Source organism: Plectropomus leopardus, chromosome 7 (assembly GCF_026936395.1).
Source record: "Plectropomus leopardus strain MGB_pleo_1.0 chromosome 7, ASM2693639v1, whole genome shotgun sequence".
NCBI lineage: Eukaryota > Metazoa > Chordata > Actinopteri > Perciformes > Serranidae > Plectropomus > Plectropomus leopardus.
In genome coordinates, this window is record NC_142182.1 from 10,877,450 (window position 1) to 10,904,826 (window position 27,377).

At 38.6% G+C, this 27,377-nt stretch overlaps 3 protein-coding genes and 1 long non-coding RNA gene across 7 annotated transcripts; 2 read left to right on the forward strand and 2 right to left on the reverse strand.

The window, feature by feature from the left end:
- Positions 1–119: 119 nt before the first annotated feature.
- Positions 120–8,645, reverse strand: sephs1 (selenophosphate synthetase 1). 2 transcript variants are annotated; one of them, XM_042495934.2, is made up of 10 exons: positions 8,551–8,645; positions 6,217–6,339; positions 6,007–6,103; positions 5,000–5,103; positions 4,705–4,812; positions 4,344–4,498; positions 4,168–4,258; positions 3,977–4,076; positions 2,676–2,888; positions 120–1,460 (listed from the first exon to the last, which is right to left on the reverse strand). In XM_042495934.2, exons 2-10 carry the CDS (start codon positions 6,310–6,312, stop codon positions 1,246–1,248), a joined length of 1,179 nt encoding a protein of 392 aa, XP_042351868.1. In that variant the 5' UTR covers positions 6,313–6,339; positions 8,551–8,645; the 3' UTR covers positions 120–1,245. The 2 variants fall into 2 exon arrangements, with proteins under 2 accessions (XP_042351868.1, XP_087936040.1); XM_088079914.1 differs by lacking the exon at positions 8,551–8,645 and adding an exon at positions 8,223–8,458.
- On the forward strand, positions 8,538–13,959 carry LOC148189147 (uncharacterized). Its single transcript, XR_015776955.1, has 3 exons — positions 8,538–8,649; positions 13,284–13,427; positions 13,523–13,959. It is a non-coding gene; the product is annotated as an uncharacterized LOC148189147 (long non-coding RNA).
- Positions 9,201–15,581, reverse strand: bend7 (BEN domain containing 7). 2 transcript variants are annotated; one of them, XM_088079913.1, is made up of 10 exons: positions 15,275–15,581; positions 14,640–14,717; positions 13,987–14,340; positions 13,552–13,671; positions 13,126–13,469; positions 12,710–12,817; positions 12,396–12,513; positions 12,193–12,306; positions 10,621–10,662; positions 9,201–10,101 (listed from the first exon to the last, which is right to left on the reverse strand). In XM_088079913.1, exons 1-10 carry the CDS (start codon positions 15,336–15,338, stop codon positions 10,043–10,045), a joined length of 1,401 nt encoding a protein of 466 aa, XP_087936039.1. In that variant the 5' UTR covers positions 15,339–15,581; the 3' UTR covers positions 9,201–10,042. The 2 variants fall into 2 exon arrangements, with proteins under 2 accessions (XP_087936039.1, XP_087936038.1); XM_088079912.1 differs by having other exon boundaries at positions 9,201–10,662.
- A 1,628-nt stretch (positions 15,582–17,209) lies between these two features.
- Positions 17,210–26,197, forward strand: prpf18 (PRP18 pre-mRNA processing factor 18 homolog (yeast)). Of its 2 annotated transcripts, XM_042496807.2 has the most exons (11): positions 17,210–17,398; positions 18,452–18,529; positions 18,750–18,776; positions 20,189–20,290; positions 20,387–20,500; positions 21,313–21,459; positions 21,652–21,720; positions 22,384–22,524; positions 22,625–22,696; positions 22,787–22,942; positions 25,391–26,197. In XM_042496807.2, exons 1-11 carry the CDS (start codon positions 17,333–17,335, stop codon positions 25,469–25,471), a joined length of 1,053 nt encoding a protein of 350 aa, XP_042352741.1. In that variant the 5' UTR covers positions 17,210–17,332; the 3' UTR covers positions 25,472–26,197. The 2 variants fall into 2 exon arrangements, with proteins under 2 accessions (XP_042352741.1, XP_042352742.1); XM_042496808.2 differs by lacking the exon at positions 18,750–18,776 and having other exon boundaries at positions 17,211–17,398.
- Positions 26,198–27,377: the final 1,180 nt, after the last annotated feature.

Consider the following 27,377-nt stretch of genomic DNA (forward strand, 5'->3'; position numbering starts at 1 on the left):
CATTAGAAATGAATTCATACTTTTAACTGATTATTTTTTAATAGTAATAGTCACAATAGTAGTAATAGTAAGTAATCATAATTCTTTCTAATGTATGAAAAACAGACAGAAAAACAATCTTTTATAAGAGACGTTTATTTTAAGAGGTGGGGTGGAGGTCGTATCTTGTTCCTGATATCTATATGAACATTTACAGAGGCCTTCCAGATTCATTCAGGCTGTTAGGACAAACAAAAATGATCTGGACTTTGATCAGCTGGAGGCTTCATAACAGTTAGTCCGACTGTTCGCAGCGGCATTAGGAGAGCAAAACTTAATGCACCTGATCTCGAACAAAGGCAACAGGCAACAAACTCACCAATAAGAGTGCTTTTTACAGTTGCACAACTGTGTGACCACATAATGCAAACTCTATACACCATACTACCTTAAATATGATGACATGTTAGGAATTCAGATGGAAGAAGATTCATCTCCTGAGGGGTATGCAGATTTTTTTTTCTTATCTATGACTTCAAGTCAAAGCACAATAAAGCAACACAAATTATTTATGTAAAAAAAATATCAATCTGCAGTTCTATGATGTAAGTAGATCGTGTTACATGTGACTTATTCCATCAACATGAGTGGCAATTTGAATATTTATTAGTTTTGGTGGGGACAATACAAAAAGTCAAAGTAATAAAAAACAAACCATTCTGGTCACACTCCCGCTTCTTTCAAGGCATCAGTTAACAGCAATGAACTAAAACTACGCTTTATAACTGTACAAAGTGAATGGACAAACAAAAACACCATCACACGGTCCGCTTGCTTGATGAGAGCAAATTTAAAGGACCAAAAGAGGCAACAGACACCAGACTTCCTAAGATTCAAAATGAATCAACCGTATTGCATTATTGTCTTCATCATCATAACTCTCTTGTCAGAAGCTGCCTGCCAATCGCGCACATTAAACATAACAGAATACAACGGACACAAAAGGCAAATGGATTTTAAGTATGCACTAAGTCTTATCAATTTTTTATCGTGGGGATACTGCAGGTTGAGTCCACGGGTGATGACGTGCCCCTTTGGCCACTGTGTGGGGCTGTTTTTCATGAAGATACACGCCAATCCAGTCTTTTCTGTGTACATACTATTGTGTGTATATATTTCAACACTCTAGGATGGTTTTGAAGTTTATGTGTCTAAAAACACTCGGCAGAGCTTTTGGGTTCCGGTCTATGATGCGGCAAAGGAGGATTAAGAAGTTGCACCAGGAGTTGGGTTGACATTCTGCGTGGCTGCTTGCGGTGCCACCTCTATGATCCGCGGTTTGTCGATGATGCGAGCAGTGCGGTTTCCTTTCTCTACAATTCCAATGATCCACGCTTGGTGGCCCTCGCCGTATTTTGGAGATTTGATTTCGGCACAGAAGCGGGCCGCCTGTTCCCGAGGCAGACAGATGAGCAGGCCTCCTATACAAACGAAGAGATTCTGTCAATCACAAAAGTCTCAAGTGATATTTTTAATGTGTTCGCTTTTATTTCTGCACTTAGGTGCTGCATTTGATACTGATCATTGTTTCCCTGAAGCACTCCGTCTCATCTTATCTTTCTGACTAAAGTTATTAAGTCTCTGAAGGGATTTGTCCATCATTTTGGGTTCCTCTCTATGTCCCTCAGGACTAAATTCTTGGTCCAGGATTGTTCTTCTTTCACTTGTTTCCACTTGGACATATCATTATTAGTGTTTGGATTTTGTCTTAGCACTGTTAAATGGATGCCACTCATGGATTGGATTAGCATATTTACAAGGGTACAAATGACCAATTTTAAGCTACACTAGCTCGAGTACTGTTAATTAGCAAAAGGATATCAGATTACTACATGTTTCCTTACTGTAAGATATACTACTACTACTACCACTAATAATAATAATAATAAACTTTATTTGAAAAGCACTTTTCAAAACAAAGTTACAAAGTGCTTTGCAAGGTTGATCCCAGATTTAGAACAAGGGATTTAAGCAAAATAAATCAGGAAATTTCAAGAAAAACAAAGAATCAGCAACTCCAGTGATAATACAAATACTGTGCATAGGTTTCTTAAAAACAATGTATTGACTCACACAGAGGGAATCCCTCTCAGTCATTACTTATGCCATCTGCCTGTATTTTCTAATTTCCTTCTTGTTGTCTGTGTTCAGGGTGTTTACTTTAACTCCCACAGCGCTCAGGTGAGGTCTGGGCTTTATAAAAAGGTATCCTAGAGACAAAGCACTGAAAAACACACACACATAGCGAAGCAAATCACAACCAAGTCAATCTGGGGTTGGTTTTTTTTTCTTTCATTTTTGCTTGTTTCTTTCTATTATGGCATGTTTTCTCTCTCCATGATGTTGAGTTATTCAAATTAATCTTGTCCCAATTACACTAATTTGACAGTCTAAACACATTATGACTGGAGAAGCTGCAGCTGATTCAGAATGCTACAGCAGGAGTCTTTTGTAAAACCAACACCAAGGGCAACTGAATCCCTGTTGTTGCGACCCTCAGACCATGCATCAGTCTAACACTTATACATCATTATGTTGGGCACTTTTTGAATTTGTTTTTATTCACCTTTATATCGCTTTGTGATGCTCATCTTGCATATTCTGCCAGTGGTTAAGAATGAAAGAAAGACACACACCTGATGTTTCAGGGCAGGTGCCGTGCATGAGTCCAAACATGTTCCCGCAGGCCTTTGACACAGCGGCCATCTTGGCGAGTACTGGGAGGTTGTGGATGACGAATGACACCTCACTTCGTTGTTGCCGTGCCAACGTCTGAGCATGGCCAAGGATGCCGAACCCTGTGATGTCAGTGGCTGCGTGAGCGTTGAAAGTGTGCATGAGACCGGCCGCTACAAGGAAAGAGACAAAGACAGAGATTTAGAAGGCCATCTGGATGATTAAGTGGCTGATTAGAGATGTGAGTCAACTTTTTCACTGTGGATCAGACATTGTGCGCCATCTTGAAAGCGAACAAATAAGCATTATGGTAACAGTTGCTGTTTTTTTGCGTATTTTCTCATTAAGTTTGTGGTGTTTCACAACACCTTGGGTCAACAGACACCAGGAGATGGAGCCAGAGCAGGCAACAACAGTCCTGTAGAAACAGAGTCCAGCTGGGTGGCTGATCAGTACCTCCCCCGCCACACGCTGCAGTCAGGGGGAGAAGCAGCTGAAGCTTGTCTTCAATCAACTCAGCATGAGCTGAAAGGCTCCTCTCAAAGCCTCACTCAAGAAAGAGGAAAGCAAGAGGACAGACCTGCAAAATGCTGTCTCTCTCTCTCAAATGCCAACAACCGAAACATTTAATGCAGCTTGTGTTTTATTGTTGCCTTGACCTCACAGTGTGATGTCTGAGTCCTTACTAGAAAGACAGAGGTGACTGGGCCGAACAGAGTGAATTACCCGGTACTGGTTTTTAGCTCCATTTCCTCTCCCACCCCCTTTTTTGAAAGTTCAATAAACACTTTTTGTTATAAACACGACATTGGTTTGTATTGATCAATCGCCTCAGTACCACTGCTGCGATAAGTTCCTTAAAAATTAAAAAAAGAATAAAGAGAACAATCTAGTACGAGAAAAGGAAATAAAAACGCTCACTCTAATCAGTGTGACAGAATTCCAGCTTTTTATTTAAGATGATAGTAACGTGTGTTGTTAGCATGAAGCTCTAGTGTGCAACTTCTGTCTCAAATGGAACGCTGTTTTAGTATCTTAAACATAAGCCATAACCTTTTGAAAGTTTTCGATTATTAGCAGAGGCTACTTAGCTACAAAGGCTGCAATACAGCCAAGCTGCTGCTGTTTGAGAGAAATGTCCCCATTCAACATTTCCTTCTGCAGAACAGCTGGTGTCATTACGCCCAGCTTAACATGCTGATTAAAAATTAGGATTTTCATTTTTATTTCAAATATTTGGAAACATTGATTGTAGTTTTACCTGTTCTGTTGAGCCGAGCCATGTTCATCATGGCTTCATGGTAGGCAAGCTCTACGTCTTCCTGTGTAACCACCAGCTTGATCTTGTTCCACTTCTCAGGCTGAGAGATGACAAAACATCAACAGTACATTAAACAGAAAAAAAATGTCCAGACAAGATGATGAGTGAAATAAGTGAGATGTTTGACTTACAATATCTAGCCACTGGTGCACTGCAACTGCTACTTGTGTTCCGAGTGGCTTGGTCAACACCAAAACGTCTCCTGGCACTGCGTTGTCCGGCCTGAGAAATATAAAATGTGTTGCATTACGACAAAATGACACAATTTACATACGTCACTAAATATGTAGTAGGGACTCATTCCTACATGATAAATTCGTTTGGCTGACAGACTGTTGTAGCAACTCCTCCCATCACCACCCAGGGGTTGAGCACCGTCTGTCCTCCTGTTACAGATGTGCCGGCTTCCTCTGATGCATCCTTGAATCCCTGGATGATCAGTGGCATGACTTTGTCTCTCTCCTACAGAGATCCAGGACATCCAGAGCAGAGACAGGGCGCAAACCGGAAAAATAAAGACATCTTTCTTATCACTGTCTCCTTTAATAATTATTCTTTAAAATAATTGATATTTAGTTTGTTCTACCAATAACAGAACTGATTCTTCACTGTTAGTTGACAGAAACAAGATCCAAAAGTGAACTCATCGGCTGACATGCGCCTCTTACCTTTTCTGACATTTTGTTGCTGACCCCCAGAAGCATCAACATATTGTCGCACTCTGTCACTCCCATGGCATACAGGTCACTTAAAACATTGGCACAAGCAATTCTTCCCTATGAAATAGAAATACTGAAAGTTAAGCACATTAAGGATGTGCAGAGAAGGCCTACATACCACCCAATAACAAAGACGGCCACAGAATTACAGCAGCCACATCCTTTCATTTCTCACTTGTCAAAATGTCATTAATTGGAACACAATGGGGAAGAAAAGTCATATCCAGAAAAGAGGACATCGTACCATCATGTAGGGGTCATCCACAATGGGGTAGATGTAATCTGTTGTCTGGACCAGAGAAAGGCCTCCATGTCTGAGGGGGATCACACACGTGTCCATGCCTATGCCTTCAAAATAAAAGAGTTCTGTATGTGATATTCCGAAAAGGTTTATGCACATTAAAAATCTGAACTAAAGAGCAGAATTTAACTGCTGTCAATTGTTTCGGTGTGAGTTGCCAAGTGTTGGAGACATCTGTTGCAGATATGGAACTAGATGGCACTCAAAAATATACGTCTGAAAAGCTCCACAGCAATGTCTCTTTCCAGAAATCATAACCCGGTTACTCAAGTACTCAGTTTGTTTTGAGCAGTTTTATATAGGAACTCTTTTCTTTCTGCTGAACTGCGCCCGCACAGGAGGAAGTGTGCAATTACTCACGGATGAGAAGCTTGTGTTTGTGTCAGTGCAAGATGTAAATATTAATGGCGTCCTTCTCGGCTGAGCTGTAACATTAGCGAGCTCGGCGGTGCTAGGTGAGCTAGCAGGAGATGCACACTGCGTGCACGATACGCTTTGCTGGTGTAGTTTGGCAGAAAGAAAATAGTTCATTTCAGAATTAAGAATCAGGGTTTAGTTAATATCTTTAAAGCAATAAAATGTTTTGTGCACTGATGTATTTCTAGCTCCCTCTCTAACTCGTTGCTGTCTGAGGCTTACATTTAATTTAACAGGATATCAAAGGAACACAGGCTTTTAGAGTTTTACATAAAAAAACAACTGTCTGTCTGTTTCAACCACAGAGGAGTATTTTTTGCACACCTTGGTAATGTCCACTCAAGACATTTCTTTATCTTAACTTATTTTAGTCGTCTTCTATCATTTAATATACTATACATTCAGCATTTTATAAATTGGTCTCCTTATTGTTGTTAGAATAGCTTCTGTTGTTTGTTAAAGCCGAATTGTGGTTAAGCACTTTTTAATTTAAGTTATCCATTATTTTAGTACTATATGAAGATCATAATTACCTAATCGGGGCATAACTGCCCCCAGGAACTGTTCATCCTCTTGATAGTGGTTCTCCTGTAGGGTTTCTAGCAGCTTCTGTAAAACTTCTTGTGGCACCTGTGACCGCAGACAATAACAGCCATTTTCAAGCATTAGTTTTACGTCACATTTCTCATTAATTTGTTAAGTAAATAATGCATCCAAGGCAGGTTTTGATAAGGAGCGCCAACCTTGCAGCCTGTGCCTTTGAGCTCAGCAAAGCGTGTGAGCCTGAAGTTCTTGTCCAGCTCATAGCTTTCAGGGTTAAAGGACTCCCTCACGGACATGTCTGAAGGAACTCTGGGTCTTCACCACTGGAAACACATCAGCGATAGAATAAAATTGGTGATTACTGTTTGAAGGTCATAACTGGCTGGAGGGAAATCTTATTCACTGTGCAGTCTTTAAATAACATAAGAAGACAGCTAATTCACCACACTACAAAGCATTCTCAGATTTCGTGCATCATTTCCAGTGGATCAAGTACAGCGAGTGCCTATACAATCTGAGGCAACAGCACTGCGATCAATTCTGTCTGTGTGGCTTATAACAGTCATTTTTACAACTTAAAAAGTTGGAAAAGAGTGAAAAAAAACATCAGAATTTAAAAAAAACCCTCTACAAACACCTATATATATTTCATATTTTGACTGTAATAGTCCAAATCTTCAGAAATATTAGGTTTACTATGACAAATGTTCAAAACAGAGAAAAGCACCAAATCTTCACAACTGAGAAGCTGGAAATAATAACAAGATTATTTTTTAATTATTAAATTGCTATTAATTTAATAAGCAATTTATTAACAAAATAGTTGCAATTCAGTTTTCTATGGATCACCTAACAGATTAAATGACTTATCGAGTCAGCCTGTGTCCTCTTTTGTCACAATGCCAGAAATAACTGCAGAGCTGAATCAACCTTTAATTACTAAGTAACAATGTTTTATAGACATAATATTATTATACCAAAGCAACCAAACACCAGAAGTTACAGATAAATATGTGACCAGAATTAAATTAGCAATCAATCAAATCATTCATTTTTTTGACATAAAAACATAAATTGTTAAAATGCAATAATGCACATCTTTGACTGGTCTAAACACTAAGTTCAATCGACAGGTGTAGTAATTTTGTAGGTCTAATTTTTCAGGGCCAATTCTTAGTAGTTAATGAGACAGATAACCAAGAGTTGGAACGGATATGCATTTACAATAAAAATGTAAATCTTTTTCAATATTTAGAATTTGGAATACAACAAACTCCAACACAAAACTTACAAAACTGAAATGTTCGACGTCATATACAGCAAGTTCCCTGCAATATTTTTCATAAAGTCAAGTGAAAATGTGAATAAAATATAAATACATGTAAGAATCACTAAGTAAAAATTCCTCCCATTCTGACACTTTATTTGCACCTTTTAACTAATTAATTTTATCGGTGATCATTTCATTAAAATGCCAATAGACACACACTGCAAAATGCCAAATGTCAGCCCCAATAATCTGCCAAGGCAATAATCTGATGACCCCTACATTAATTTAGGGTATAATTACATTGATATTATTCAAATTAAAAAATACAAAAATTAAGATTTATTGCCAGTTAAGACACTGAAGTGCACACTAATGCACTTTTACAAATTTCAAAGCATCCAAGACTCTTCAATATCAAAACTTCACAATGAGCGCTGATCAACTCATATTCTGGGTATACTTAAAAATAACACATGAATGACGCTAGACAACATGAAAATGGTAAACAGTGGACCACCTGACATAGTAGCAAGTCGAGTTATTGGTTACTTATAACCCGGTTTGGTGTTTAAATTGCTGTAAGTGAGGGGCCTCTGTTAGCGCAAAGTGGGAGTGTTCAAGAGGCAAAATGATGCCAAGTTCATTCAACCCTGAGGCGCAGGCTAACAATATAAGTGCTGACCAGAGGTAATTATCCTGTGTATCCGCTACATTATAAACTACTGAGCGCTTAACTTTAAGACATAATGTGTTAAAAATGACAGCCACATCTTTTACATTTGTGTTTGTTGTGCTGAAAATGCAGTTTCCGTTTCCATGCTAGCGCTTGCAAACGCTGATCAATGCATGATGTGATGAGCATAAGCAGCTCTGAGCAACAAAGAGCTGCGACTATCCCGAGTGTGTGAGCTCGTAACTGCGTATAAAAACACACACCGCGCCGGCTGCAGCCCAAATGTGACACATTGTTGCGAAACATAGCGCCAGCTCGTTGCACATGTAAGTTAAAAAGTTGCCGTAGAGCGCCGAATAAAAATGTCGGCGGCGGAAAAAATTAACCCTTTCCTGTCCATCGCCATGCGATGTGTGCAACATCGGAGTTCGTATCAATAAAGCAGCGCTAAACGTGCCACTTGTGCAAAGTTTGCAATTGTGCGGTGCAATATAAGTGTTTACAATCGCACTAAACGCGATTTTAGGACCAAAGCGGAGTTATATTCTTGCAACATTTCCCCTTTAATTGCTCTGTCCAGTTTATCCTTACCAGCTTCACGTTAGCGGTGGATCCCAACAGAAGAGCGGGGACGGCACCAGAATGCATTGGGGCTAGAAACGGGTGTCCTCCGAGAATGCCTGTTGAAAAGTAAGACACTTTTGCTTTTTAAACTCAGAAATAGACGACTAAAAACAAAGCGATTGCGTATTATTCGATATATTTTGACGAGTATACATGTGCGCTGACGCTTCGTCTTTATAAAAGGACATATGGTTTACAATACAAAGAGGAAACTCACAAGAGCTCAAAGGGTCCTCTGCCTGTACAGAGGCGGCTTCAACATCCCCTTTAATGAGCTGTGGAGTCTGGCAACAAAATCTCTACAATGGAGTGTACCTTTAATTTACTGTTTTCCCTCCAATTGCACCTACAAAAACATAACATTACCTTACTGGGAGTATAGGTACTTAAAAAAATAAACATCTATAAAAAACATTTGTGAATTTATCTTTTGACATAATAAGCTATTTTATTGTTGCAGCAAATATTTTATTATAGTGCTTTTTCTGCATTGTTCATGTTTATCCGGGTGTTTCAGGAAGAAATACAATACAATATCTGTATTTTTCTTTTTCTCATTTCTTCTTTTGTTGAGTTTACTGTCTAGCATACAAAAAGAGCGACACAAAGACAAAACGGTCAGGAAACCATATTTATTAGTGTAAACAACTATTTCTTTCATATGCACAGAGAGCGAAAATTAAAGATATTTCCAACACAATATAAACACAATAGCACAAGAGATATGCATAGAGCCTAGATATTCTAATAATGAAAAGGAAAAAAAATAGAGTACTGTATATTTAATATTTTCAGCCAGATGTGGCCTGTTAACAATTTTAATTGGTATTATTGACCAAAAAAACATCAGATGTTTACTTTTGGATGTAATGTTTGTTATTCAGGTTGATGCTGCACTGCACATTACACCCACTGAAGTACTGGTCACTTAAAAGGCACAATCCACGATGGAAAACTTTCCATAAAAAGTTAGTTTGTGTAAAACATATATTGTTTTAGACTTCCTATGACATATGAGAACCAGGCAAATTGAAGCTATAATGTAAACAGTAAGTCACCTCTAAACATAAAAATGATCTGACGTTATTTTGACCATTGTATAAATCAGTGAATATTGGCAAATAATCCCAGATCCCAGCATCTTTCCACTGAGAAGTCTCTAGGACACTACAGGGTAGAGTGTATGCGTGTGTGTGTGTGTGTGTGTGTGTGTGTGTGTGTGTGTGTGTGTGAGTGTGTGTGTGTGTGATAGAGAGAGAGAGAGAGTGTGAGAGACAGGATATCATTAAGCAGGCTTCTTCTTCATTTGGTCCTATTGTTTTTTTTCCATTTACATCCATATCACAAAGTAGATTACAGCTGCAATGGAAATATCTAAAGTGGCAAAATGCATCAAGTAAAGAGCAGTAATGAAAACAATTAACAAATCAGCTATAAGGCCATTGTGGCAGCCTTTGAATCAACCAGTCATGCTCACCACCGTCCCCTCCACACTTGCAGGCTTGTTATAGTCAAAGCCTATAAAGAAAGAAAGAAGAAGAAATGTTAAAATTTAAAATATCACAACCATAAAAGTGCATTTGTGTTTGTGCTTGTAAAGACAACTGTGTTCACACATCTGGTGGATTTTGTACAGGTCTCACAATCTTCCTTGTAAATGAAAAAAAAACAAACTGAGACAGCAGAAAGACAAAATGGTATTGTGACAGCGTGGAAGATAGAAAAGTGAAAGAGGGGCTAAGGTGCATGGTGTGAAGATAATTAGCTGACATTTCTGAAAGCTGTGTGAGAATGTCAAATGTCACAGTAACAGCGTGGCAAAGACCAGCCAATGAGCAAGCCAGCAACACTTGTTAGTGTGTGTGTTGTGAAGTGGTGAGAGGTAAGACATTGTGGGCTCAGAGGGGGGCGAAAGGAAAGATGTGATATTGAGACGTAATAAAAGACCTGCAGGTGCAAGTTAACAACTGAATTAATGGGTAGGATTGTGTGTGTGTTGGCTGCCTGTATATGTGTATATTTGAGTATAGGCCATACTTGTGGTAGGTCCATTTACAGCTTCTTCTGCTTCAGCAGCATCTGAGGAGTCAAAGGAAGAGCATGGTTTATCTTCTCTTTTATTGCTTATTTTGTATGTGAGCCTGTTTATACTAAGCGGCGACCTCCGAGGCTGAAAATGAAGCGACTGACTTCCGGATTAGCATGTTGCTTGCTTGAATGGAGGTCTAGAAAATGTAATCTTGCGGCTCTTTATAGAATTCCCAAATGTTATGATGGTTTAAATCTAGATAGTAATAGAATACGTTTTGCGGGGGTTTTGACGCTCACAAAAAAAAATAATTACTGATTTACAGACGTCTCTTTTCCAATGTATATCAACGGGGAAAAGTCTTTCTGGGCCTGTGTGCATCACGTGACTGACTCGAATGCTGTATTTCCACTCTTGGCCACTATGTAAAATTTGCATCAAGGCCTGACGCATTTCCTGCTGGCTTGGATCCACCCCTCACTCGTCCACAGCTGCAACCTCTCGTCTAAATATGGTCGCTTCTGGCTCCTAAAAACTAAGATGGTGATGGCCGAATTGCCGAGCTCACAGCTTAAAATGGCACTCCACAAACTGATGGGTGACATCCATAGATTGTATGTAAAATGGACAACACACCCTCACTTATTCCTGCTATTTTTAAGTGAGGTTATAATATCTGGTAGACAAACATTGTGATCTTACAATGGTGATGTCATTGAGACCCGGAGTCTGCACAGTAGCCTCACCATATCCTCACCAATATCCTCACCAAAACACCCGTCCGACCAATCGCAAGCAGCTCCATTGAATGTGAGTGCATGGACTGGCGTCACAGCTGTCAATCATGGTGGAAAATCCCCTTTTTGTGGAATTGAATAACTAATTAAAACCAAACTTAGCATAAAAACAAACGCTTGAACAAACATCAGGGTGATGAGAACTACCTGCAGTGTCAGAAGCCATCTTTGGGAAAATTTTATTTGGCGTGTACTTTGAGTTTTTAGTTTGTCTTATGTCCCATGTAATAAAACAATGGGAGGGCAGGCTTTATGACCTATACTGCAGAAAGACACCAGGGGGCGATCAAGATTGAAAAGTTACACCTTGGGGGAACTTTTATGTTGTCCATCTTTCTACAGCCTATGGTTGGGACTGATAAAAAGCTGCTGCTTTGTTACCTTTTGCTAACCAGGAAAATGTTGAACTGAGTAAAGGAGAGGCTCCAGGGACAGTCCTTCAGTGCTGTGTCTACTGGCAGCAAGTTGATGAGCAAGGACGTCAGCTGAATAGGTGGGCCTTTAATATGGCCTAGGACACATTGCCATACACACTGCTGAAAGAATGTGGCCATATACAACCCAGGCCAACACTGAATGTGGTTTGAGCAGCTGGATCTCAAGATGCATTTAGGATGCATTTGGTTCAGTCACACCTGTACTTGCTGTCCTCTTGTGGTCCAATCACCCACGACACATATTAATATTAGGTGTAAACAGGGTCCTTGTAATTGACCTATCCTAAACTTACTTCATAATAATAATAAAAAGTAAACTTCCTTTGAACAAACTCTGTAGCAGTACCTCTTTTCAGCCGCCTCCTGGCAAGTTTGATCTGATCTTGAAGGATCTGAACCCAGTCTCGTGGCCCGGGCAGCTTCTCTATTCTGTGTTCAGTGCAGTATTTCTCTGTAAACACTGGACACAGATCATACATATGTTTCATTAATGTGTCTTTATTGTTGTAGCCTGGTACAAAGAAACAGATTCCCTTTTTTATATCTTACCTTTAATGGCACCCACAATATTCTGGTCCAAGCCCTTACGGTTATCATTGAGCCCTCTCTTCCTTTTACCATTTGGCAAGGAGTTAGCCAGCGTAATATCGTCAAAGAAGGCACACACCTAAAACATAAAGATTCATGTTAAAGCACTGTTGAGCCTTTTGTGAACAGTGCTTACAAGTGAAGTAGAGTATTAGATGTTTGCTGTTGTTCAGAATAAAAAAATAAGTAATCACTGATGCCACCTGACTGTAAAGTAAATCATAATCATCAAGTGCCAATGAATCAGATCTCAAAAAAAAGATATTGACGCGCACCAATTTCCGGAACAGCAGGCTGCCAGAGCGTGTATAGTTAACCAGGATGGAGTCTAGCTGAGCTTTTGAAATATACACGTCATGATCCTCTGCAAGACGCACTTCAGCCTGAAAAACAATCAAATAGCACACACTGTGAATTGTGAAGTAGAAAGGGACAATGGTGAAATAAAACATAACACGATAAATTCAATTTTTATTTGTTTTTTTTTCATAAGAATGAAGTCATAAAGTATGATTTTTCAGATGCAGGTTAGGTTGAGTTAAAATATACAACAGTACCACATTTCTGCTACTTTGTAAAGACAGTAAATACATAAATTTAAAAAAGTTAATTTTTTAGATAGACTGTAAACTGGAGCTACCAACTGGCACATGAAACACATTCTGGCACATGTACATTTATGTACACTAACCTGCTGAGGTTCCCTTAGCTGGCTCAGGAGGGGATTGGGCCTGTTGTTGACAGATACTGTATTATTCTGAGGTGGCAGCACAGAAACCTCAGAGCAGACAGGATGACTGTTTGGTGTTGTTGAAGCTTGCTCTTTCGCACATTCCTTCCTCTTTCCAGACTCTGCAGGTGCAGCTATAAGCGGCGATGCCTCCAGAGGGGAAAGAGCAACTTTTCTATTGCTAGACACAGTCAGTGGCGCTTTATAGATTGGCCTCCTCTTGCGGGGCCTACAGCGAGGAGCGGGGCCTGGACCGAGACGAGGTTGGCATGGTGATGCTGCCTGTTCCTGTCTTTCCAAGGACGCTAGAAAAAGACAATAACACATTATAATTTCTTTTTCTCACTTTTTTTTGCAGTGTGTGAGTGTTTGTCTTCATCCACTGACCTTTTTGAGTTTGCATCAGCCTCCTCATGGCACGCAGTTCCTGCAAAATAGCCTGCAAGGTGCCCTTACAGTTACACATACAGCAGGGGGTTTCTGGCACAACGGGAGGGATTACATCTGCTGAAAAGACAGTTGGGTTTGCTTGGTAACTGTCTACTTAAACATGCTTTATCATACGGATGCAATGAGCGTTCTTATCATGTCATTAACAACAAAGTGAGTATGTTTGTGCATGATTATTTGTCTTGTATGGATAAAGTGTCTGCCTTACACACAAATTCCTTTGTGTATGTTTGTCCCTTTACAATAAATGCATGTGTAGTGTTCAGCACTTAACGCTATCTCCTCTTTATTCTATCAGCATGTTTTATTTTTCAGGAAATGATTGATATGTCTGCTTGTTTTCTCCTCTTCAAACCTGCATCGATGCCCTACCGTTAGCTTCATTCACTTTGTTCAGATTCTTAGTATTGTTGAGGATCCTCGGGGCTTTAGAGTGGGTGCTGTACTGGCCACAGCCCGGACCGTTGACAATGGGGGTAGATATGGATGAAGGTGAAGGCCCTGGGTCACCTACAGAGTTCCAGCTATTGTTATGGTGGTCCTCTGATATAAGAGATGAAGGTGCAGGCTGATGTACCCAGGTCAGATGCCGATCCTGTAGCTCCTTTGTTAAACTGTCTTGCTCTGTTACCACACGCTGATAAACCCTGCCGGTCTTATCACTCAGTAGCCTCATCATTCCTGTGATTTGCCTCTTGATCTCCACGCCTTCGTCACCCAGCCAGACTACAGTGAGAGAGAGAGACGGGTGTCAGAGTAATTAGTGAGATCTAACATTATACATCCATTAACTGTAACTGCTTATCCTATGTCCTATTATCCTTTGGACTGTGGGAGGAAGCCAGAGAACCTTGAAAAACCCACACTGACATGGCGAGAACATGCAAACTTCACAGTCCACCCACAGCTGCCGGCAGGTTCAAACCTGGGACCTTCTTACTGTGAGATGACAGTGCTAACGACTGCTGCATGCCGCCCCTCTGCCATTATATTTCAAAGAAATTAATGCTCGTAATGGCACATACCATCAGGCACAGCAGCATCCTTAGACTCTCCATTGACATCTTTGCAGCTGGAATTCATCATATATGAAGGGACAAATTCTGCAGGAAAAACAGCAAGGCTTTGTAATGAAATAGTTACAACAAAACTTAATATCACAGTATGCCCTGTGTGACAGATAATTGCAGAATGATTTTGTGGCCTTTTGCATTGCAATAATGAAGCTTGTGCAGACTGACTGAGACTGTGATGTCAACCAAAGCAGAACCCCCACCCCCCACCCCCCTCCCATCCCATGCAGAAACCACCACCTGTAGGTGGTATGAAGAAGTGTAGCGAAGAGAGGTGGCCTAGAGCACATAGCTTTAACAGAAAGTGAACAATAAGCTGCATGTTCACAATGCGCAACATGTTTTCAAATTTTGAATTCGTGAAATTAATTCATATTTGTGTTGAGACTAACGTCCGGGGAGGTTTTTTACATTTGAGACTTCAATCAATAGAGTTAGCTGCTGGTTATAACCGAGGCACAGACAGTAGGTATTGTCGTGGCCATCGCTTTTGTTTACAGAGTCGTCTCTGCTGGCACACAGCGCCAGACAAACACCCAGACACAGACGCGCGTCTTGCAAGGTCTTGCATTCATTCAGCAGCCTACCTTCATCCGTGACCAGTTTAAAGCTCTGTGACTTCCTTCTCCTCTTCCTTTCCCCAAACTCCATCTTCAGGGGGGATATAGTCCACAGTAAGTCGTGCAGTCGAAAATCGCTCTTCAGAGAGACGAAATCAGTGACTGGGAAACACTCAGCGGAATCACTGTCCGTCTGCCTTATTAATCAGTTAAATTTCTCCCCGGGCTGCGCTACACATCCTGTCATCGGCACATTGTCACCGCGATAATATTAAATGAACATGATAAATGCGACACGTGTGATATTTTTTCGTCCCCAACAAGGATGCTGGTTCCCCCCTTTCGCCATGTAAATAAATTAATGACTTTAATATTTTAAAAAATCGTCACATATCCCTTTGCGCCACCTGATGGTATGTTCTCATCTAAAAGGTCGAGTCACAAATTTGCCACTGTGGGGTCCAAACAATGCACTGACATTAAAACAAAAGCAGTCATGAGACCAGATTGCAAACACAAACTTTTTCCCCATCAGATTGTTAAGAAATAAGTAATTATTAGTGTCTTTATTGTTGTAAAGGCGACTAATTTTCTAGATAAAAAATAAAATAAAATAAAAAAGAAATTCAGTGACCACCTCTGATGTTTGATTTAAGCGAATAGCAGATGACTAAAACTCTTTGGTGAGTTGATTATTCAATTAATTTCACATTCATTAGAGATAGTAATATATATATGGTAGGTAGGGCTCGGATATAAATCCTCTTTCTTTATGCATGTAATGAATATCTATATCTATCTGAAGTAGTTGCGCATCAAAGGATGGATTTTCCCTCCCTCCAGTCATGACCTCGCTTCAGGCGATGGTATAAATTCTGAGTCACTAGCAGAAAATAGGAGGTAGTGTTGAGTCACTTATGACAAGTGCAGGCCATTTAAATTGCTGTTACTTTTTTTTTTTTTTTTACAGTATTTTCTCAATTCTCCATTCTCGGCCTAGAATTATTTCAAATAAGGTCTGATCATTTAGGCCTATAATCTCAGTTAGAAGAGAACAGACTGATCCTGTCAGACTCTATTTTGTAACCTACCAGCTCGCAAATAGCCTATTATTGCATTGAAAGAAGTGGAACAGCATCAATCTATTTGCCAATGATTTACTCTATATTTTAGAATATGCAGTAAGAAATAGCAATACAGTTTAAAAAAAACTCTGAGTAGATAACATATACATTCAAACAACACTTTGGAAAAAGGCTGTATGATTAGGAATGCCAACAATTCCAAATTGATTTCAATAAAATTAGGCTATTTGTTTTGAAAAATATATATCATTTGTACAAATGTTGAAATATAGTGCCATGGAGTAAAACTGTAATAAACAAGTTATTTAATTTGGAGCTGTGTTTAAATAACTTGATCACTTGAAAAAAGTGATTCAAATCATCATATGTTTTAGTACTGCCATCTTCAATCGATCCTATGTAATACATAATATGCTACAACTGAGAGAAAATTAAGTTTTGATAAACAACCAAAACAGAAGTATCTGACTTTGGAAAAACATTTACTATTACTATATACTATTTACTATTTCCACACAGCCACAACAGTGACAGTCTTGCTCAGTTTGTCATCATCCCTTTATATTTAACTTTAAAAAACCTGTTGTAGAGCCTAAATGATATGTGTATACACTGGAGTCTAAATTGTCCTTCTATTACAGTAATAATAAACATATTTCCAAAGAACAACACATAAAACCGTATTTTGTGGTTATTATACACAAAGGAGATTGCTTGGTCTTGAAATGATAAGCTTTGGTCTTGGTATCTCTACTAAAGTCTCTTAGAAGACTAAATGCTTACACTAATTTAAATTGTCAGAGAACCTAAGAAAATTTTATTTTTGAAACACAGTCAGCAAAACAAAGTAAGTCGCTGAGGGCTCTTATATTGAAATTCAGTGGTCGTTTAAAGACAACTTCCGGTTTAAGCACTTGGGTGTTAGTGTTGTTGCTTAAGTCCTACAATTGTAGGTATTTATTGAAATAAACGAATAACGACCAAAATTAGTTTAACCAATATGGATATACTAAAGGCTGAGATCGCAAGGAAAAGAAAACTCCTCGAGGAGAAACAGCTTGTTGACGTGAGTAGGTAGATGAGGTTGCGTGTTTTTGTTAGCTTGGAAACTTAGCATTGTTGCTAAATTGTTTACAAGCATTAGCTTGGCTAGCTAGCTAACTTAAAACATTGTTCAGCAATGCTGCGTCTCTAGAATGATCGATTTCGTCTTTTTAGCACATGTATTGATACATATATACAGTACAGAACTCCACGTACAGTATAAGATAAAGCTACAATGCTAATATTGGACGTAGTAGACAGCAAGCTCACACTTCAGTAAACAAAAAATAGCTAGCAAATACGTCACGTAGCGTTAACGTTAGACATTCGTCGTGTAGGTTAATATCATGAAAGTCACTTGAATATTCTGCTAAAAGTGAAGCTAATTTAATACAATGGTTTATTTAACGTGAAATTAAGGTTAACTTTTCCTGCTTTTGGCCGAACTAAACCTGGGATTCAAACCCCAAAATATTAATGTCACACAAACACACACACACACACACACAGAGTAAAATACTAATAATGTAATCAGTGTGATAAAATGAGTAGCCTCCTTTTAAAACTAGATAGGTGGTTGCTGTTAATTCAGCAGGAGCGTCGACAGTCTCATGGGACCGCATGTTGCATAATTGTAATATGTAGATGAAATGTCATAAGTTTTGTAAACATCAGTCTTTACTCACGATATATATACCGTGGCCTTTTCCCCAAATGATTTTCTTTATTTTCTTTATAAACTTGACTCACATGTGACATGACAAATCATTCTACTTTCTTTATAGTTCATGATGTCTCTAACCCATGTCCATGTTTTCCGTCGAACACACAGGAAAAATGAATAGTCCTGTTGGGTAAATTATTAGCTTTTTCTTCTATGTTCTTTATTTACTATGACATTGTAGTGTACAATGTCATAGTAAAGGTGAAGAAAAAGGTTAGCATATGATGCTTTTATTTTGCGAGCCTTACTATGTTATGCCACTCCAGGCTTTGCCACAAGTATGATGCTTTCACTGTGCTTTACATTAAGCTTGTCAATCAATTCAATCATCTTGTATCTTTTTGCTTCTAGGACTCCAAAAGATTCTTTAAAAGGTCTGATCTTGCACGCACAGAACAAGATGATTACTACAGAAGATGTGGATACAAGGTTGATGTCAAGATCACTCTCTTTCTTACTCGCTTACACACACAAACATGTATAAATTACTGCCTTTCTTCAGTTCAGTTTTATCTCCTGTTTAGTATGACACTGTAATAGTTAAACTTTTTTTTGCCAGGAAATAAGGTCAGGAACTGATGCTCAGGTGTACATTGGTCTTTGTGTTTGTTGTTTTTCCCCAACCTGCCTCTGCTGCCTGCATCTGTAGGTTCAGAGAGAGACTCCTGAGAGCCAGGTATGGGATTGCACAGTGAAAATAGCTGACAGGATGCATGATGAAAGGATGAAACACACTGTGCCCCAAAGGCTTCCGCTTCCTTGGCACCCTTTCTTAAAGTTCACCCTCTAAAGCCAATGAGGATAAAAGCATAAATAACGTGGAGGAGATATCTCTATTTTTATGGTGTGGGTTGTCAAAAACAACTGTGCGAGGGTTGGGTGTTTTTGTGAAAGATATTTATACAAATTCAACATCAGATAACTAAAACTATTTGTAAACTAATTCTAATTTGACATTAAGCCGTTAGCCTGTCAGATTTTTCTTTTAATCCAAAGTACAATTGATTTTTGTCCAGCCCCGTTACAGAAAAGCATTTAATAACACAATTTTTTTCAAATTCACTTGCGTTATATGAATTTATCAAATCACCCTGTGCTTCCAGTACCCCACCATTGTCGATATTTATGCTTTTAACAATTTATTTATCTATGCAGCAACCACTATGACAACTAGACTATATGCTGGACCAGTGATGTGTTACAAACTATGTACAAACTTAGCAACAATCACTCGTCAGAAAGTAAGGGGACAAGGAAAGGAATCCACAAAGCCAAAGTGGGACACAGCCATGGTGTGGATTTCAGCATGGGATACTGAACTGAAATAAAAGATAATTCTGTTACCAGGCTGCACTTCTTATTTTGCACATAATCTGTGACAGCAGCTTTAATACACAGATCAACTGAAAGTTTACCCTGGTTTTGTGTCACTAGTTTGCATTGCCTTGTAACAGTTGCTCTATGGAAAATTGCATTTCTGTTTTACTTAATGCAAAGCTTAAAAATGTAAAACTTATGAGGCTATGCACATGTGCAGTATATTGTGTTTATTTGAGCAATGGCCACTGTTTGTTTGGAAGGCTTTTTTGTAATAAGTTTGTGTTTGTTCTTTTAGATTGTGCTCTTAATACCACAATCTAAGAGTGCCAGGATGCATGTGCATATGAAAGCATGATCTGGTAGCAGACTTTGAGTTTCCTTTTTGCAAACAAAGTGACTGAATATGTTTTGCCTGTGATTGGGCTTTAGGTGGTGCAGTCAGCATTGAAGCAACACAAAATGAAATAAGATTGATGTAATATTTAAAATGCTGGCTCTTATTGGTAAGTTATTAGGTGACTTGTCTTTATAGAGGAGCTGCGGGTAAGATGAGGATCTGAATGTGTGCAATTCAGTGTATCGCAGTGACACATATCCTCTTCATTTCTGAGGTCTCATCAGCTCATGAAGACATTGCGGATGCTTTTCACATATCCCAGCTGTACTTGTTTAATTTGCACTGGCCCAGAATAAGCAATCTGTCAATATTATCAAGTAGTAAACCTTCAATAATGGCTACATTTCTTTTCCCTCCATGTTTTCCGGAAGATTGATAAGAAAGAAGAAGATGAGCCATCAACCTCAGCGAATCCAGTGTTAGAACTCGAACTAACAGAGGAGAAGCTGCCAATGACACTTTCACGACAGGAAGTGAGTCAATATGAAACATTAACACTTCCCTCACAGAAATATTTCTTTCTAGATTAAAAGTTTAACATATTGCTGTACATCGCTGTGTTTGAATAGGTAATTCGACGCTTGAGAGAACGAGGCGAGCCAATCCGACTGTTTGGAGAGTCCGACTATGATGCCTTCCAGAGACTCAGGAAGATTGAGATTCTGACCCCAGAAGTAAACAAGGTAGGGCTGAAAGTATCTTGGAGTGGAGCACCTTATCCAGTAAAGATATGCAAATTCAAGTCCACCCTAAAGGGTGGGACATACCGAGCCGACATCGGAGAACTAGCAGCGGCAAAAGCCCCCTGCTGCGTCACCCTCATGTCACCATGTCTCAGTTGCACTGCAACAAGCAACATGCATTCTGCACCTGCATGAGAGGAATCACTCCTCCTTACCAGCAGACGGCGGTCATCTGTAATAGTCATTGAAAATGAGAAACCAGAAGACTGCCATGACACGAGTTAGCACATTAACCACCACTATTGAAAGAACAAGGCTGATTTTACTGTGAACCAGTGAACAACACAAACCATCAGGAAATGTTTCTGTTAAGAGCTCAGTGGTTAAAGAAAACCTCACCTCAAATAACCTCACTCAACCTCTCTGCCTCTTAACTTAAGCTGTTTGTTCACATATCATAAAAAAAAACACTAGAACAAAAGTCAGGGTAATGAGAACTACCTTCATTGTCAGAAACCATCTTTGGGAAAACATTTTTTGGCCTGTAATTTGAGGTTTTAATTTGAACATTGCCCCATCCACTAACATGTAGGGGTCAGACTTAATGACCTTTACTGTAGTCAGACACCAGGGGGTGATAGAGATTGAGAAGCTTCACTTTGGAGGAACTGTCATGTTTTCCATCTTTATATACGGTCTACGTGAGGAACATACCGCATCATTGAAGGCTGCGGATGACCGACTGTCAGCTTAGTGTATCACAGCCTTATGACTTGTTTCTGACTATACTTTAATGGTGCCTCTGCATCTAGGGCTTGAGGAATGACCTGAAAGCAGCTATGGACAAGATTGACCAGCAGTACCTTAATGAGATTGTCGGAGGAACAGAGTCAGGAGAACTGGACACACAGCACGACCTGAAAGTGCATGAAGAAAACACCACTATAGAGGAACTGGAGGTACATTATATAGTTAATACTGTGTAGTTAATGTGGTTTTTTTTGCTGTTTGATAAAGTTAAAGGCATTTATTTAATGACTATCCACTATCATCACAAACTGATTTTTATAAACTGTGTTAAATATCCTTGTCAGCTTTTGTAAGTGAAGGTTATGATTCGTTTTGTGTCTGATACTAAAACTCTCCCTCAGGCTCTTGGTAAAACTCTGGGCACAGGAGATGATGATGGAGACCAGGAAGTTATCCACAAGTTTTTGAGGGTAAGGCAAGAAAATGGTACTCTTCATCTGATCTAGAGGGAGCTGTTGGATAACAAATGTTTTACACAACTGTGGCAGCTATTCATGTTGCTGTTCTTCATTTGTTTACATTTTTGATTTGCTTCATTGTTAATTAGATGAAGAGATATTAGTAATAGTAACAATAATATTAATTTGTGTAGCACCTTTCATAAATAAAATGCAGCTCAAAGTGCTTTGCATGTGAGAATGCTAAGATTACCTAACAAGATATGAAAATATGTATCTTTATAAAAATAAAATAAAGTAGAATAAAATTAAATAAAATAAAATAAACTCATTTTACACCACATGGATACCATAACTCTGGAAATAAGTCGCAGACAGACCAGAGTTGGCAAATGAAAAAAAAAAAAAATATATATATATATATATATATATATATATATATATATATATATATATATATATATATATATATATAAAAGAAATATTAAACAGCAAAAGTCAAAACAAAAAAAAATTGCATACACATTTAAATGTCAGAATTTTTGTTATTTTGAGGGTGGGATGTATATTTACGCTTCCATACAAGAACATAAAATCATGATTTGTCAAGTGTCTCTCAGCATTTCAGTTCTTGGTAATATTTTGTTAAGTTGTTATTTCCCTCTCGTATTGTAGTTTCTTCTTGGTGTTTGGGCCAAAGATCTGAACAGCCGAGAGGACCACGTGAAGCGAGGTGTTCAGGGCAAGCTGGCCAGTGCAACTCACTCACAGACCGAGTCTTACCTCAAACCTCTCTTCAGGAAGCTCAAGAAGAAGGTAACACAAAGAGGGCCGAGTTAAACAAGCTGTAAGGGTGGTGTTTAGAATGTGTTGATATAATTTTTTCCATTTCTGATCATTATAATTTCTCTTTCAGAGTTTACCAGCTGACATCAAAGAGTCCATCACAGACATCATTAAATTCATGTTGGAGAGAGAATATGTCAAGGTTAGCTATTATCTGTAGATAAGTGTGTTTGACCATGTTGTCCCTTTTTATTGATTTACAGACATATTTATTGAATTTTTTCCCCCCCAGGCAAATGATGCCTACCTGCAGATGGCCATTGGTAATGCACCCTGGCCTATTGGTGTGACCATGGTGGGTATCCATGCTCGTACTGGACGAGAAAAGATCTTCTCCAAGCATGTGGCTCACGTTCTCAACGATGAGACACAGAGGAAATACATCCAGGTAAGACCCTGAGATCATCGCTTTCAGATAGTGTCTAAATCTCTCTTAGGTTGGATTTCAAGTATTTCAGGTCAACTGATAACATTGGATGTCCTCGAATATGATCTGGTGTTTACATGTGCCAATGCATGTAAACAGTACAACTGTGTGACATGCACAAAAATTACAAATATAGTAACTTGGCAGAGCTGCCAGCTCCTGCATTGACCATGAAACACACACCACTGACACTTTTCACACACTCTTCTGCCACAAGTGCATTTTCTCGCAGTGAAAAATAACGGATAACTTCGGCAGCACAGTTATTTGTCATCTGTTTAGCGCAGTATTTGCTGTTGTTTTGATACTCTTATTCAAGCATCAAGCAACCGCGTTGATACAAAACTCTCCGCTGTACTTCACTTCTGCTCGGAAGTCACCATTTTACAGAAGTGGACGTCAAACATGTATGTTGTCACATCCACTTATGTGACAACATATGCATGCGCAGAAAGAACGCGGCTCGAGATAAGTCAGCTTGATTGTTCACATGATACACATTTTCTTTTGAGCAGTTTATAAAAAGGTTTAAACTACCCCTTTGCAACTGATTGAATTTTGAATCAGTTCGGGCCTGTTTAAACTGACTGAGGTGTTTATAGGAATCATGTTTAATCTGTTTGGACTTTTAAACTTATTCTACTCAGATTAGTAGGCTTCATGTAAACATGCCTAGTGACCCCTAAGATCAAATACAAAATAATAATAATAATAATAATAATAATAATGATAATGATAATAGCAACATTATCCTGTCAGTGAAGGTTTGTGTCTTATTCATCTTTGCTGTGTCCTCTTGATCTATTCATTTACAAGTTCAGTTGGGCGGGATTTTAAAACCAGACCCACTATTTTCAGCAGCTAACCTTTTTCCTCTCGGAGCTTTCATTCATTACAGATTTTAAACAAAAAGCAAATGAATGTGGAAAAAATGTGTATCGCTTAACTTTTGAAATACAAAAGTGACAGTCACATATCTGGAGACATAAAAACTCCAGAAACAGAATAAAAAATAGCTATGAATGCACAGAACCAAGTGGCAAAACCAATAACACACCCCATCTGTGTGTTTGTAACAGTGTCTCCCTCTCTCCTTTTGCCCTCTACCTTCCACACACAAAGACACAAACACACACACACACACACACACACACACACACACACACACACACACACACACACACACACACGCGCCTCATGATGTTTTCCATCAAAGACAAGGAAAGTGTTTAGGAACCACAGGACCTTTTTTTGACTAGTTGACCCAAGCACAGATAATTTAAGAAGCTACTAAGCTCGATCAGAACTGTGTCACATGAGAAAAAAGATTTGCAAAAGATACGCTTGATGGCGTCGCTATACAGATCTGTATGTGAAATGCGCATGTGCAGCTCAACAGAGATGAGAAGGAAGCGAGTTCTCACTCTTAAGCTACTTCCAGACACCATATGTAGTTTACATATTCTGTACCGGCATACAAGATCTATGTATACTGGTCCACTTGGATGTTGCTTCTGGGCTGGATGTTGCCCGGGAACTGCCAACTGAATAGACCTGCTGTAGATTAAACCCACGTCTGGTTGGATGTCATGTGCCAACAATTTACAGGTAAACTAAATACCGTATTCAGGCTTATTTTTCATTATTAAATAGAATAATGTTTTATTTGTTGTTATGATTACTTAAGTATGTGTGCATATTTAAACTTAACATTTTTGTGCTTTCTGTGTAAGTACGTCATTACTAAGATCAGAAAGATCCATATTGACTCTTCATATAAACATACAGTAACATTATTTGTATGACCAGCATTTACGAGGGGACATTTCCTTTGTATGTAAACAGTAAATATTTTGCGTATAGGCTATGCAAAGTTTGCTGCATTATTCTTCTCATTGTACTCCTGTTGTGTGTTAATAATGCGTAATAATGTGTCTGCTGAGGTTTTGTAGTGGAGGGCAGTGTTTAGGTTATTTGCCTTGTTCTATACAGTAGTAACTAGAAGTTGTCACGTTATATCAACATTTATCCCGAAATGCTAATTATTTCATATATATTTCAACGAAATGTAAATATGTCTAAAAAATATATATATATATATATATATATATATATATATATATATATATATATATATATATATATATATATATATATATATATATATATATATATATATATATATATATATATATATATATATATATATATATATATATATATATATATATATATATATATATATATATATATATATATATATATATATATACATATAAAGGTAAAGGTAAAAAAAATGCTGCTAGGCAATTTAAAAAATGAATTCACCAAGTGAGATATAGCTGGCCCATGTTTCTACATTTAATTGCCAACTTTGATTTACCTTGCTTGTTATTTTTTATTCCACAGGGACTGAAGAGGCTAATGACCATCTGCCAGAAACACTTTTCAACTGTTCCATCAAAGTGTGTGGAGTACAACGCTCTGTAACTCTTTCACTGTAACTTCAGTTTCATTTATGCCAAGGCTGTCAGGCAGTCGGATCACAGTCCAAAATGGGACTTTATCACAGCAGGTCAGTCACGGGTTCTGGTATGACTGAAGTGTGGATGTTGCAGAAATGTCTTCAAATCTTGTTTATTGAGGGCCTACAGTACATCTGCATTTACTGGTGGGCAACAGTCTGAGAGAAAGCATCATTTTAACAGAATGAGGCTGATTAAGACCTGTTGTATACACTCAGAATTAAACTAACTTAAAAGTGAAAATTAAAATATTTCAGATTAAAGTGGAGAGCATTCAACAACCTCGAGTCCTGTCCCTATGAACTGCTTATAAAACTGATGCACCTGTCATGTCATTAATAGTCACACGTCATCAGTCCAACTTGAGAATATGTTTGTTTACGGATGCTCGGAAAACTTTCAAGGATTGTTTGGGAAAAAGTAAAACAGTAATGAGGTTTATATGTATTTACTACTCTTGCTCTGTCAATATTGGCTTTTACAAGTTTTTCAAAGATTTATTTTCATGATGTGGGAAAGAAAGATCCAGTGGTGTGAGTTTTATTACACCTGACAGTTCTTTATTCACATGCTAAAAATCAATACAGATTCAGTTATATGTGCATGTTTGAGTTTTCAGAAGATAATTAAACCAATCTATGTGTCACAGTTCCATCTAAATAAGAAAATAAAGTGTTGTTTTGTTATACCAGCTGCTGTGGTTGTTAGTTTTTATGCAGTGTGAAAACTTAATTGTCCTTCTTGCTCTGTAATTGTCATGAATTGCTCTCTAGTCTTCTGCAGCTGGATGGCTGAATGTGACTATTTTTAGCCACCATAGGTTTTTTTGCTTATTAGAAAATGTGTCTGCAGGGAAAGACTTCCTAATAAAGTACCTCCTGTAAATGTGCCATGACATGCTTCAGTAATTTGGATTGCCCACTGTGTGACTTAAGGACTTATTAAGAATGTACCAGTCAAATGAAAATAGGCAATTAAGGAATCAGTGTGCTCTTCTACACAGCAATCCAAAGCAATAAAAAAGCTAGATTTGCAACAGCTGATTGCTGATGGAAACCTTCCAGTAGTTTGCTAAGATGGTAACATCCAGCGTCACACACTGACCTTATTAGACTGAGTAACCATGGTGATCTGATCTGTTCCTTGTGGTCATGGTGTGTTCTCGGCTGCCTGAACCCACATCACCGCGGTTTCAGTCTGTCAGCTCTGAACGCGTCACTAGACTCAGCTGGACAGGTTGACAGTTGGCAGTGCAAATACTGTGAATTAGTGCTGGGTTTTCCTCTGAAATCTCCCGCATCCAACCCACAACAAAAAAAAAAAGAAGACTGTCTTTTACCAGCTGCAGTGCAGAAACGTTTGAATTCAAAAGCATGAAATAACCCTATCAGAAGTCATTATGATTGTGCACCCATAGAGTAATTTATCTGGCTGCCCTTGAGATAAACTAAGCAAAATATTTTGGCTTTTGTCCAGTCAAATGTGTTGTGTCACTGTCAGCTGTGAGGTTTGCTTAGCCAAGGCTGTGAAATGATGGTCCAGTGGAAAGTATTTGCAGTTCATTGTATATTAACAAGAAACCTCTGCGTGCTATCATGCCGAGGTGTTTGTGTGAGTGGTGTTATCTTTCAGACCAGCGGTGTGCCAACAGAAAGAAACATATTTCATTTTAGCCGGGCATCACAGAGATTAAAAATAAATAGTATGGTGAGACAGACATGAGAGACCTGTTGTGGCACTGAGGCAGATGTCAGAGTGATGAGTCCAAATGCTGAACACATGCTGATACAGTGGGCTGTAAGGACGACATGTCTTGGCTTAGACTGAGTACAGTGGGGGGTGACTGTGCAGGAAAAGCTGTTTAGAGTGAG

Excerpts from the sequence above, each read along its gene's own strand:
- bend7 (XM_088079912.1), bottom strand. The coding sequence starts at position 15,338 with ATGGAGTTTGGGGAAAGGAAGAGGAGAAGGAAGTCACAGAGCTTTAAA. Across the intron at positions 13,470-13,551 it reads GCTGATGCAAACTCAAAAAG|CGTCCTTGGAAAGACAGGAA; the intron begins GTCAGTGGATGA and ends GTCTTTTTCTAG. Across the intron at positions 12,818-13,125 it reads AGCTAAGGGAACCTCAGCAG|GCTGAAGTGCGTCTTGCAGA; the intron begins GTTAGTGTACAT and ends ATTGTTTTTCAG.
- prpf18 (XM_042496807.2), top strand. The coding sequence starts at position 17,333 with ATGGATATACTAAAGGCTGAGATCGCAAGGAAAAGAAAACTCCTCGAG. Across the intron at positions 20,501-21,312 it reads TGACCCCAGAAGTAAACAAG|GGCTTGAGGAATGACCTGAA; the intron begins GTAGGGCTGAAA and ends CTCTGCATCTAG. Across the intron at positions 21,460-21,651 it reads CCACTATAGAGGAACTGGAG|GCTCTTGGTAAAACTCTGGG; the intron begins GTACATTATATA and ends ACTCTCCCTCAG.
- sephs1 (XM_042495934.2), bottom strand. The coding sequence starts at position 6,312 with ATGTCCGTGAGGGAGTCCTTTAACCCTGAAAGCTATGAGCTGGACAAG. Across the intron at positions 6,104-6,216 it reads TCAAAGGCACAGGCTGCAAG|GTGCCACAAGAAGTTTTACA; the intron begins GTTGGCGCTCCT and ends CTGCGGTCACAG. Across the intron at positions 4,813-4,999 it reads TGGATGACCCCTACATGATG|GGAAGAATTGCTTGTGCCAA; the intron begins GTACGATGTCCT and ends TCTATTTCATAG.